Source organism: Ranitomeya variabilis, chromosome 2 (genome assembly GCF_051348905.1).
Source record: "Ranitomeya variabilis isolate aRanVar5 chromosome 2, aRanVar5.hap1, whole genome shotgun sequence".
Lineage (NCBI taxonomy): Eukaryota > Metazoa > Chordata > Amphibia > Anura > Dendrobatidae > Ranitomeya > Ranitomeya variabilis.
In genome coordinates, this window is record NC_135233.1 from 953,620,292 (window position 1) to 953,634,223 (window position 13,932).

Here is a 13,932-nt window from a genome sequence, read left to right on the forward strand (position 1 = left end):
GGCCACTGTGCAAGAACAATATATGGGGCCTTTGCAGCCCAACAGCTCCTCAGAATGTACAATTTCACCTACTTTGGAGGTAGAAGCGGGCCTTTTTATCCACAGCCGCACCATGGTAAATCGGCCCCAGGTTCTGTTTTTCAATCCAGGCTTACACGTTGCGGGAACATGTGGTTTACATAAAAGCCATGTGATTGTTGTAGCACAGTTATCTCACTGCAGCCATCGTGAGGTTGTATAGACTTTACTTTCAGCTTATGAATATTGATAACAATTGGTTGAAATGCCTTAAAGAGAAACTGTCTTTCATGATTTTGTAAAGAAACGTACAGAAATGGCTGTAATGGTGCTGTAATACTGATTCTTTTGGTGAAGAAATCCCCTTTGTTTTTCTTCTTTAATCACCATGTGAAGTTTCTGGTAATTAATTTTGGCACAAAGAGGAGGGACTTTATAGGGGGTATTCTCCTCCCTGTCTGATTCCCCGGCCCCTCCGCCTTCCTTTGGTGTATGAACGACAGGTCACTGCTGAGATTTCAAACAGAAGAGGCCAATCATTCACAAATCGGAGGCAGCAGGGGGCCGAGAAATCACAGACAGGGGGGAAAAGACATCCTGTACTGTCCGGCCTCTGTGCACCGAAATCTAATTAGCAGGAAACTTTGGCGCCACTAACCTCCAAAGTGAGTAGCGATGGATAACCCCTTTAATATTTTATATCGTTAGATAAGCAAGAACAAAAGTTTAGTTCCTTGTTCATAAAGTACTGTATATCTTGAGTTTTTGGAGGAGTTAATGCTAAGAATGAATAAAGATGTAAGGAAATTAAAATACTTATTAGTTTTCTTCCTCTGATCTCAGATTTGGCTACAAGAATAAACTAGAGATACAGTGAGTGTAGAGGAGGTACATGCCTGCCAGGGGTCACAGTCAGGATTGATACCTAGGCATCCCATCTATCATGGAGACCCATTGTTAAAAAATAAATATCAATGTAAACCGCACAGTGTGCCTTTTCGGAGTATCTTTCTTTATAGTACAGCACAGTATTTATTTTACAGTTAATCTCTATGAGGACACAAACCAGCCAGACGGAAACCAAAGGAATACACTTTTTAATGTCTGGTGAATGAGGGTCTATGAGAACATTACAGCGCACGTAGGGAAAACCGCCAGATGTATGCTTTAGCAAGTGTGCACTTAGCTTACACCATGAAAAAAATGACATGAACAAAGTGTTAGGGTTGGCAGATCGCACTAAACAAAATTTTATAAAGAAGTGCCATCGCAACCCGGGGTCCACCGTGCAGAGGTGTAAAACTGCAGCTAATGTGAACTATGGCGGAACACCCAGTTACACATCACTCAGTGAACAGCACACGAAGCTGTGTCACTCTCGCACCGAAACAGAGCTGTTTCACTCACACACAATAACGGAAAAGAAGCTCTGCTATAGAGCTGTGTCACTCCAGAAAAGATGCTCTGCTATAGAGCCTTGTCAGTCGCACACAGTAATGGAATAGAAATGCCGCTAGATATGATCCCTGTTAACCTCACAGGAGATGAAAACCCGCACACGGGGTAGATAGCAAACAGTGGTCACATAGCCAGCAAAAACACTCAGCCAATTCCTCTCCGGAGGTGCTGGAATTCTATGGCTAAAAGCCAGCCCTGAATTCACTCAGACAAACTCCTTTCCGGGGGTGCCGGAATTCTAACGGCTTACTGCCGCACCGGCGTGTGCCTTTGAGAGCCTTTTTTACATAAGCTCAAGTCCAGTCGGACAGGACCTTGCCCGTGGACCAATCCGGAGCTGCCACATCACCAGAGCAGCTGACGACCAACAAGCTAGATGGATGGTCAGTGTGGTGTCCAATTTTTTCTCGCACCCATAGGCTTGCATTGGCGAGTCTCGGACGATATACGCCTGAGAAAAAAATACGATAATGTGAGCTGCCCCATAGATTAACAGTGGTCCGAGTGGTATGCTATGTTTTCTCACATAGCACTCATCCGTATTTTACAGTAGTGTGACCCCGGCCTTATAGAAAGAGCCCTTTAAAATGTAATACTTGATCAAAGGAGTTTATGCATTTATCATACAAGTCTTACAATGTATCTGTACTTTCACATAAAATCTGTGGCTGAACATCTTGCTTCCCTCACCTCTCTTTTAGACTGGTACACATACGACCGGTCTCATAAGTCCGGTAAATATCATGATTCTCATGCTCTGTAATTTGCCTTTCACTCTTTTTGAGTGTACGGTTCCTCTTCATCAGATATTTGGCAGCACTAAAGGTGATGTAACTGGAGATGAGCAGATCGATTAGCGGGACTCTGCTCCTGCATCCAGATCAGTGGCAACTAGATGGGTGGCCTTCAAATCTCTTCCCTTCCCCAACACAGCATGCCGGCACAACGTTACACAGATGACATTGTGCTGGCCCTGGCAAATCAAATGCTGTGCTGGGGACTCCGGAAGGGAAGAGATTTGAAGGCCACCCATCTAGTCTTCACCGATCTGGATGCAGGACCAGTGTCCAGCTAATCGATCTGCTTATTTCTAGCTGGACCTTCCTTCTCTCACTTTACTACGGTATGTGCATTTCACTGCCATTTTCCAATAACTTGCCAGCCCAAACTTACAGCCTCAATTTCTATTATGCCCGACACCTGGTTTCTAGAACTTTGGAGTGATTCATAGAGGTAATACAACTTAATCCTAAGTAAAGTTATTTGCAAAATTACATCTAGATTCATGTGCTGTTTATTTCCTTTAAAAACAGGGCAGAGAAGATTAGCAAAATCCAAATCATCCCTGGAAACCTGGATATATCAGTAGATGCTGTACCCCTGGAACAGTCAAGTAGGACAGATTTCTGTTATCCCTCTGTTGTAGTTACGACGTTGTAATTTTATGTTTCCATATCTACTTATTACTTATTCTGTTATACTGGGTTTTTATATTGAATATGAAGCCTCTCGAAATGTGTTCATCAGAGTTCCTGTCTAAGCAATTGTGTCATTATCAGTTTGATGTTCTCGTCAGTGCCCCCCACACTGTCATCATGTAAATTAAATTGCCACCTCCACTAATAATTAAATTGATGTATACAATATGCAAATTTATCCAAAAACATTGGATATTAATTCAGATGCCAGTTTTTCATGTACGTGTTATAACCGTGTTTTTCACAGATTACACTAGTACCTATTATAGTCTGTGGGGCTGTTCACATGTCTGTGCATTTTTGCAGACCGAGTGGACTGATTCTGATCTGAGTCTAGAATCAATCTCACCAATACAAGTCTATGGATCAGTGAAAATATTGGACAGCATTCCGATGCCATCCGTGTGGTGTCGTGTCTGATTTTCATGGACTGTTTGACTTGAGAGGGTTGAGAAACTTCTATCAGTTTTTGTTCTTTTTCTCATCCGAGTAAAAACTGATCAAAGTCTAACAAAACTGACACAAGAACACTGATGAAACAAAGAATATTAAAAAAAATCACTGATGTCTGAATGAGGCCTTACACTTTGGATGTATAAAGAATTCCTTGAAACATAATATCCATATTGTTTACCAGGTTGATTAGCATAAAATAACATCAGCACAGGGGCAGTACTTTCCAGATTCAGCACTCTGAAAGGTCTCTATACCATGTCCAATGCACCTACTTTCCTCATCTCAGACAAAACATTCACCAATTTCTAAAAAAAACAATGGACCAATGTGTAGGTTTGTGGAGTATGGGAACAAACTGCAAAGTAGCAGATCAAAGCAAAGCTCATGATGTCTGCTGCTGTTTGCAGGGAAGTAACATTTTACATGGCACATTTAGTTGTCCTTGTCATATAGAGGGAAATATACAGTATAGCATAAGAAAAACCCTACATACAATACGTGCCCTTCCTTACCATTCCTTTTGGTTCTAGTTATTTTAAAATAAGTGCCTGAGATGACCAACTTTGAAAAGTAAATGTTTGCGCTCTTTTGTTGGAATCGAAAATATCCAACTCACTGTTGCTTGTATGCAAAAGTCAAAGTGAAAAGGGCTAGTCCAGCTACATGGAAAATCTTCATTTATGGAGCGTACGATACAAAACTGGTGACAGATTAGAATCTCAGCAACTCCGCGTTTCAGGTGCTCTGGGCACCCGTAATCATGATGTCAAAGCTAACGTGTCGGTGTACCTTTATACTTGCACACAATGGAAGTATAATGATACAATCGAGTAAAATTGCAGTTAAATAAAATAGACAAAAATAATAGAACAATAATATTAAAAGCCAAATACCTGATATTATCATATTGTAGTGCACATAGACAATATAGGCAGGTAATAATCATGGACTGGCACACTGAATACTAGTAGTGCAAAGATGCAGACATAGATAATTATCATTAAGACAGTGAAAGATGTTGCAGCAATATTTTTTGGTCTTGCTAGTAGTCTTTGCTACAACATATTTCATTCTCTTATTGAAGATTGCTTTTCCGTGAATGTGGACTAGCTCTTTTTCACTTTGGCTATATTGTTGGACATTGTTTATACTATATCTCTATGCGTAATAGTGTTTTGTAAGAAATTGTAGCTTTTATAGGGGTTTTCCACTTTCTGAAAAGTGGACCCCAAAAGATCAAAAATGCCTAAAATAACAAACAGGAGGTACCTGCCCCATCCCATGCTCCAGTATCTGTTCCCTGCCCCGCTCAGGTCTTGGTGTTTTGGCTCCGTCACATCGACAGTCACTGTGTTTGTCGGCTACAGTGGTCATGTCAATTTCCTGAAACCTCTTTAATAGATGTGTCTGTATGTACAACCCCTGGCAAAAATTATGGAATCACCGGACTTGGAGTATGTTCATTCAGTTGTTTAATTTTGTAGAAAAAATATGTCTCCAAAACAGGAAATGCACAACAAAACAAATGAGGAACAAATGGGTGGAAACTGTAAGAAACCGCCTAAAGGAATTGGGATTTACATGCAGAAAAGCTAAACAAAAGTCATCATTAACACCTAAACAGAAAAAAAACAAGGTTACAATGGGCTAAGGAAAAGCAATCATGGACTGTGGATGACTGGATGAAAGTCATATTCAGTGATGAATCGCGAATCTGCATTGGGCAAGGTGATGATGCTGGAACTTTTGTTTGGTGCCATTCCAATAATGAGATTTATAAAGATGACTGCCTGAAGAGAACATGCAAATTTCCACAGTCATTGATGATATGGGGCTGCATGTCAGGTAAAGGCACTGGGGAGATGGCTGTCATTACATCTTCAGTACATGCACAAGTTTATGTTGATATTTTGGACACTTTTCTTATCCCATCAATTGAAAGGATGTTTGGGGATGATGAAATCATTTTTCAAGATGATAGTGCATCCTGCCATAGAGCAAAAACTGTGAAAACATTCCTTGAAAAAAGACACATAAGGTCAATGTCATGGCCTGCAAATAGTCCGGATCTCAATCAAATTGAAAATCTTTGGTGGAAGTTGAAGAAAATGGTCCATGACAAGGCTCCAACCTGCAAAGCTGATCTGGTACCAGCAATCAGAGAAAGTTGGAGCCAGATTGATGAAGAGTTCTGTTTGACACTCATTAAGTCCATGCCTCAGAGACTGCAAGCTGTTATAGGAGCCAGAGGTGGTGGAACAAAATACTAGTGATGTGTTAGAATGTTTTTGGTTTGTTTGTTTTTCATGATTCCATAATTTTTTCCTCAGAATTGAGTGATTCCATAATTTTTCCCTATGCTTGGTTAAAAAAAGTAACCATTACTGACTACCGCATTTTTTTGTTCTTGATTTCTTTTAGTGTTTCTTAAAGCCAGAAAGTTGCCATTTGAAATGACTTTAGTTTTGTGCCAGGTCTGTGATCTGCTTTTTCTCTACAAAATTAAACAACTGAATGAAAATCCTCCAAGGCCGGTGATTCCATAATTTTTCCCAAGGGTTGTATATGCTTAATGCATTGATTTAGGCATCCTCTATTAAACAATAACTTATTTAACTCATTATTCTAATCCCAGCTGCAGGTCTGAGCATAGCTTACTTATGTTGTGATCACAAGATGGCATTTATTCCATTGTTATGTACAGAGAATACTTTAATCATCAGATGATATCTTTACTGAGCTCAGCAATGGCTTTACAGTGTCAAGAAGAAAAACAAATAAATGTTCTTATCACATAATTACTGTTCTTTTAAGGTACCTTCACACTTAGTGACGCTGCAGCGATATATCGACAATGATGCCGATCGCTGCAGCGTCGCTGTGTGGTCGCTGGAGAGCTGTCACACAGACCGCTCTCCAGCGACCAACGATGCCGAGGTCCCCTGGTAACCAGGGTAAACATCGGGTTACTAAGCGCAGGGCCGCACTTAGAAACCCGATGTTTACCCTGGTTACGAGTGTAAATGTAAAAAAACAAACACTACATAGTTACATTCGCGTCCCCCGGCGTCCACTTCCCTGCACTGTGTAAGCGCCGGCCCTAACAGCAGAGCGGTGACGTCACCGCTGTGCTTTGCTTTCCGTCCGGCGCTGACACATTCAGTGCAGGAAGCTCTGAGCAGCAGCGCGGACGCCGGGGGACGTGACAGACATCAGATGGTGAGTATGCAGTGTTTTTTTACTTTTACAATGGTAACCAGGGTAAATATCGGGTTACTAAGCGCGGCCCTGCGCTTAGTAACCTGATATTTACCCTGGTTACCATTGTAAAACATCGCTGGCATCGTTGCTTTTGCTGTCAAACACAACAATACACAGCGATCTGACGACCAAATAAAGTTCTGGACTTTCAGCAACAACCAGCGATATCACAGCAGGATCCTGATCGCTGCTGCGTGTCAAACACAACGATATCGCTATTCAGGACGCTGCAACGTCACGGATCGTTTAGTGTGAAGGTACCTTTAGTGCAGGAATTAATTTGATCAATGATTACTTTGTTCTTCTAATATTCACACGTTTGAGCACCATCAAACAGCATTTTAGAGACCATTTATTGGCCCCTAAATTGTATACTTGGGGCAGCAGGGTGGCCCAGTAGACAGCAGAGTTGCTTTGCAACACTGAGATCCTGGGCTCGAATCCCACCACAGTTGCCCCCAGGTTCTCTGGAAATTAGACTGTTATTATCACAGCGATGATCATGTATGTAAGACATTGTGGAATTAATGGCTCTATATCAGCAAAGAATAATAATATATTTGACCGTAGATGAAGTAACACCTGTAAAACGCGGATGCTTATATTTCTGGTTTCTGTTGTGCAGACTGCCTTACCTCATCTCTAATACCAATCAAGCCATTTGGTGAAATAGAGAAATATCCACCCACTGTTGAAGTAGAAGAATTTGTACAGGCATCAACCAAATACTCTCAGCCTTACAGGATATATAAGAACCAAATATATATTTACCCCAAACACCTTAAGTTTGATAGCCAAAAATGTTTTCACAAGGTAAGATGAGAATCCGTTAACTGATCATGGATTTTACAGTTTAGATATGGCTACAATCTGTATAAAGTGTTAAGAAACATAGTGCAGTAAATACTTGCACGGCCTATAGTACTGTCCAGAGCAGAATTCAGAGTTCTGCTGGCTTCGGAGCAGAAATGTCACAGTATTTCCTACTGGTTCAATTTTTTGCTCAGGGCTTGGATTAGAAAAGTACATTTTGTGAACTGTATTCTTTACAGTAGTCACGGGCCAATTATCAAATACTGGAAGAATTAGTACAGTTATCCCAATGGATAATTGTAATGGATGCAGCTCTGCACTATACTACAGGCCGTAATTTAGACTCTGTACAAGGTAACCATTGTAATGTCTTTATATGCTTAGGGCATGATACCCCATTTAGCTGCATTAAAGCTTTGAAACATGTGGAAGACATGAGAGATTTCTATACCCACCATGTTTCCTACAAAACACTGATGGGGGAATTAATCAAGACAGATATTTCAAAATTCTGCTGCATTAAGATGCCCCACAATCTTAGCATATTTTTTAATAAATATGGTGCATTTTGTGGCTGTACACTTGTCTAGAATCAGAAATCTACCCCAGATATGAGCCATTGTACATTTCCGCTATAATTAATAAATGATGGTAAATCCGAGGAGCCACAGTTGACCAGGCCACCTCCGCTAAGCCCCACTTACGTTCTAGAAAAGTGGCAAAATTTGGGGTCACAACTACACATTGCACAAAAATTTGTGATTTTTTTTATTCTAGATATAGAGTAAAACCCATAATGAATTTCCCTCTAAGTCTGCAATAATGTTTGAAACAGCATGGAAGAGGCATTAAAATGAGGATTTTGATGCCAATTTTTCTACCAATCTTTACCCATTAGATTTTATTTGCATGGAAATGGGGTTCTAAAAACATTGCCAAAATTTGGGCCGATTGTTTAGAGTGATTTTGTACACCAGTTTTGCCTCACAATAATAATAATAATAATTTTTATTTATATAGCGCCAACATATTCCGCAGCGCTTTACAACTTATAGAGGGGACTTGTACAGACAATAGACATTACAGCATAACAGAAATCACAGTTCAAAACAGATACCAGTAGGAATGAGGGCCCTGCTCGCAAGCTTACAGACTATGAGGAAAAGGGGAGACACGAGAGGTGGATGGTACCAATTGCTTTAGTTATTTGGACCAGCGATAGTGTAAGAATCGGGTGTTCATGTAAAGCTGCATGAACCAGTTAACTGCCTAAGTATGTAGCAGTACAGACACAGAGGGCTATTAACTGCATGAAGTGTATGAGAACATGATGCGAGGAACCTGATTATGTTTTTTTTTTGTTTGTTTTTTAATAGGCCACACAGGGATAGTTAGATTAATGCATTGAGGCGGTAGGCCAGTCAGAAAAAATGAGTTTTTAGGGCACGCTTAAAACTGGGGATTGGGGATTAATCGTATTAACCTAGGTAGTGCATTCCAAAGAATCAGCGCAGCACATGTAAAGTCTTGGAGACGGGAGTGGGAGGTTCTGATTATTGAGGATGCTAACCTGAGGTCATTAGCGGAGCGGAGGGCTCGGGTAGGGTGGTAGACTGAGACCAGAGAGGAGATCTAGGGTGGTGCTGAGCCATGGAGTGCTTTGTGGATGAGGGTAGTAGTTTTGTACTGGATTCTGGAGTGGATGGGTAGCCAGTGTAATGACTGGCACAAGGTAGAGGCATCGGTGTAACAGTTGGTGAGGAATATGATTCTGGCAGCAGCATTCAGGACAGATAGGAGCAGGGAGAGTTTGGTAAGAGGGAGGCCGATTAGTAGAGAGTTACAATAGTCCAGACAAGAATGAATAAGTGAGACAGTAAGGGTACGTGTCCACGGTCAGGAAATGCTGCGTGTTTGACGCTGCGTGGGGCCGCAGCATCAAACACGCAGCGTCCAGATGTTCCAGCATAGTGGAGGGGATTTTTTGAAATCCCGTGTCCACTATGCGTGGAAACACGCACGCGGCGGCCCTGCGACTCCGGACATGCTGCGCGTCTTTTCAGATCGCAGCATGCCGCAAGGAATAACACAGGGCCCTATGCGTGGGGTGCGATGATCCCGGATGTGTACAATGAACACATCCGGCATCATCGCGTCCCAGAAGGGGGCGGGGCTTAGCGCCGAGCGGCTTTGCCGCTCCGACGATACCGCCGGCCATCCTGATCGTGGACACGTACCCTAAGAGTTTTTGCAGAGTCGAACGTAAGAAAGGGGCGAATTCTAGAAATGTTTTTGAGATGCAGATAAGAAGAGCGAGCCAGTGATCGGATGTGGGGGGTGAATGAAAGCTCGGAATCAAGGATGACCCCAAGGCAGCGGGCATGTTGCTTTGGAGTAATGGTGGAACCACACACGGAGATGGCAATGTCAGGCAAAGGTAGGTTAGTAGAGGGAGAGAACACGAGGAGTTCAGTTTTTGACAGGTTCAGTTTCAGATAGAGGGAGGACATGATGTTAGAGACAGCGGTAAGACAATCACTGGTGTTTTCTAAAAAGGTTGACGTGATAACAAGAGCAGAAGTGTATAATTGGGTGTCGTCAGCATAGAGATGGTACTGGAAACCAAATCTACTGAATGTTTGTCCAACAGGGGCAGTATACAAAGAGAAGAGGAGGGGGCCTAGGACTGATTCTTGAGAAACCCCAACAGTAAGGGGAAAGTGAGAGGAGGAGGAACCAGCAAAACATACAGTACAGTGAAGGATCGGTCAGAGAGATAGGAGGAGAACCAAGAGAGAACGGTGTCCTTGAGGCCGATGGAGCGGAGCATAGTGAGGAGGAGCTGATGATCCACAGTATCGAATGCTGCAGAGAGATCCAAGAGTTAGTAGGTCATTAGAGACTTTAGTGAGAGCAGTTTCAGTAGAGTGTAAAGAGCGGAAGCAAGATTGAAGAGGGTCGAGAAGAGAGTTATCTGAGAGATAGCGGGTAAGACGGGAATGGACCAGGCGTTCGAGGAGTTTAGAGATGAAGGGAAGATTAGAGACGGGTCTATAATTAGCAGCACAATCTGCCATTACTGTTCGGTGAATCAGGCTACATACAGTTATGTGCTCCATGCAGACACGTAGTTACTTTGCTGGAGTTCTTTATTTCAGATGGCAATATTTATATTGTGTTACTGTAAGAAAATAAAAAAAATGTTCTCGTGATTTGCTGTAATTGTTCCAATGATTATATTTTGATTGTTCAACATCTGATCCAGATTGTGGTCTGAATGTCTTATCTTGCTCTTTTTTGTAGGCGAGGAACATAATGGTTTGTGTTGAATTTAAGAGCTCTGACGAAGAAGGAAGCCAGCCATTAAAGGTGACAAGTCATAGCAAAGAATAGCTCACAAAAGGGGATAGCAAAAAGAGGATCAACTATAAATCCCCTAAAAACATTTCTTTGTCTTTTTTTATTATCGACTAATAAATGTTTTAGGGGATTTTTTTTGTAAGGTGGACAAGTCATATCAGCAGTTGTACTCAGTCTCCATGCACAGCATATTCCCTTATACACTGTATAGTGCACACCCATGTAGCTGTAGAAAACTGAGGGTCTAATAAAACCCTTTAGGGATGAGAAATCATACAGAACACCCAGATGGTAAATGGACCCAACTTAAAGGATAATGTGATTAAAATTTGACTTTTTTTGTGAATAATTATTACGGTCTAACAGATAAAGATTAAAATAACGCAGGTAGTATTGCTGTGCAGCAGGGACTCCTCTATGGGATATCACTCTCCTAAAGCTGATACAGTATATCTCCTACCTACATCAATGGCTGCAACCCAGCTAGGAAAACTTTTCTCGTGACAATTATAGATCTCAATTGCAAGACCACTAGTCTAGCCTCAGTTCCTTGATGAAGCCAGTCATGGCGAAACATGTTGAGGAGTCTAGGAGTGAAGTTTAATTCGCTCTAGTGGTCTTGCAGCTTAACAACTTAAACCCCTTTAAGGTGCAAATGCCATAATCATCATTTTCCTAACTGTCAGACTTATATGCTGTGTTTTTTAAATTGCATTAAATTCTCTCCTTTCTTACCAGTGTATTTATGGGAAGCCCGGGGGCTCTCTGTTTACAACAGCAGCTTATACCACAATCCTTCATCATTCCCAGAATCCAGACTTCTACGATGAGGTCAGTATAGGACATATCAAGTTTAGTATTAAGCCCAATTGTTAATTTGTTTGAAGAAGACATGCTTCAGAGAAAGGATGGGCTGATGTTATCTAGCAATGTCCAGTCCTATAGAAGCGAGTGCAAAGAAAAAGATGGTGCAGATTCTTCTGATGAGAGTAGTGACTGACCAGCAATACCGGCAATGGCCACTAAACAATATGTGGTGTTCCATTCTGCACATTGCTTCTGTCCCTCCACTGTCAAAGGTGATAACAGCTGATCATTGGGGTATCAGACCACCATCTTATAACTTATATTGGTGCCATATATTAATGGTAGGTCAGCAAACTCCTTTAAATTGAATGTTAGTGTAAGAATTAATATATTTAATTATGTCCTTTATATAGTCAGTGGAGACTTGATAGGCTTACTTATTTTTATAAACATTCTTTCCTCTTGCTAACTTTTAGACTTCGTTCACATGCAGGCCGAAGTCCGTAATAGCCCTATTCTCCTACAGTCGTTCCACTGTTTCTGGCACAATCATTTAATTTAGCAGAAAAACAGCTGTTCTACCTGCGACACCGTTTGAGAAATCAGCATGGGATAGCCCAAATTCTGGACAAGAAGCTGTGTAGTCCATTTGTCCAGTTACTTATTGATTTGAAGGGAATCTGTGAGAAGGTTTTTGTTACCTCATCTGAGAGCAGCATAATGTAGGCAAAGAGACCCTGAATCCAGCGATGCGTCACTTAGTTACTGGGTGCAGCAGCTGTGACACAGTCAGAGTTCTTAGGTGTACCATGTAGCAGAGCTGAGAAAGCTAACCCCGCCCACAGCCATGATTAGCAGCTTTCTGTGTACTTGTATAAAGACCGAAAGCTGCTTATCAGTTCCCTTTAAAGATGTTGTCCAGAAATCTGCCTATGAGCACTTAATTTATAATGATCATTGGTAACCCCCCACCTTCCTCCAGTTCCCCTGCACTAGCCTTTACCCCCCACCCGCTTCCAGATCCACTGTTTTGTGGTCCCTGCCGGTCTTGCAGTAATGGCGCTACGCTCATCAGTGATGTTACTGCTGCAGCCAATCACTGGTGATAGTGGTGACCACTGAGGCCAGTGATTGGCTGCAGCCAATAATTTCATGCCATTTTCTGCTCTTAGGCAACTTTCTTAGAATCCCATACAAGCCATTCACAGTGATATGCTGGTAATAGCAGCGGTATACTGGGCAATACCAGTCTCCTTTTGTTTGAAGAATGAGGATTTCAGCAGCTCTGGTGTAAACTGGTTTATTAACCACTCAGTCAGTTTAGGATCAGCTGCCAGGTTAAGTGGTTCCAATCAAGGACGCTCCTTACTTCGAGCCAAGTCTTGCTGCCAGTTTCCTCTTATATAAAAGGTTAGGCGAATTTCCAGTAAAGCATTTTCCAATGACTGTGATGGAAAGAGCGGGCGAGTTACAGATACCACAGAAATCTGCAGTTTTCCTACAATTCGCAATACTTTGTATAATACGTGTTATGGTTACAGTACTGTTCAGAGTAAAGCAACAATGTAAAAGGTTATTCTGAAATAAATGCTATTCAGACAATGGATGAATATAGTAATGGAGTAATTTCATGTAACCCATTGCTTAAGGGGGTTTTACGGTATTTTTTTGCTTCACGTGCCGAATTTTTACTTTAACCCACCCCAGTCTCTATAAGCAAAAAAAAAGTTATAACTGGAAAATGCTTTTACATTCTCCCTGTGCGCTTTTATTATTATATTACTGGGCACCTAAGACAGGTAACAATGCTCTTCAGTGATGGTGGCAGGTACGATTGTCATTCATCTCTATGAATAAGGAGGTGTGTGTCGTCAGCAAAACATTTTAAGCCCCCCATACACATTAGACTAATGTCAGCCGAATACACCGATATCGAGGGGTTTGGCCGACAGTCTAATGCTTATGGGGGCATCGTCGGGGGAGAAGTCAATCTTGCATGTCCGATTTCGGATGGCCAATCGCATTGTTCTGCTGGAGAAAAGCCGCTGGCAGAGATGTCTGTCAGTGGCTTTCTGTAGAGAACACATGAGTGTTCTGAGTATGGGAGAGGCCGCCAAAGCTTGTACGGCTGACATCCATCTAATGTATATGTTCGGCTTTAGGTAAATGCAGAAAAAAATATTATATGCTTATCAGTGGAATCTGCTGCAAATGTGGAAAAATCATCAACAGAAAGAGCAAGCCAAATTCATAGAGATTATTCTATAGCGTATAGATGAGT

General features: G+C 41.7%; 1 protein-coding gene across 6 annotated transcripts in view; it reads left to right on the forward strand.

Annotated features, from left to right (window-relative positions):
- The window catches only part of DOCK10 (dedicator of cytokinesis 10), a 500,094-nt gene that overhangs the window by 317,344 nt on the left and 168,818 nt on the right, over positions 1-13,932 (forward strand). For all 6 annotated transcript variants that reach the window (XM_077290787.1, XM_077290784.1, XM_077290788.1 and 3 more), the window contains exons 16-19: positions 2,790-2,869; positions 7,297-7,484; positions 10,788-10,853; positions 11,583-11,675. In XM_077290787.1, coding sequence (XP_077146902.1) covers positions 2,790-2,869; positions 7,297-7,484; positions 10,788-10,853; positions 11,583-11,675 — 427 coding nt within the window. The remainder of the gene's footprint in view (positions 1-2,789; positions 2,870-7,296; positions 7,485-10,787; positions 10,854-11,582; positions 11,676-13,932) is intronic.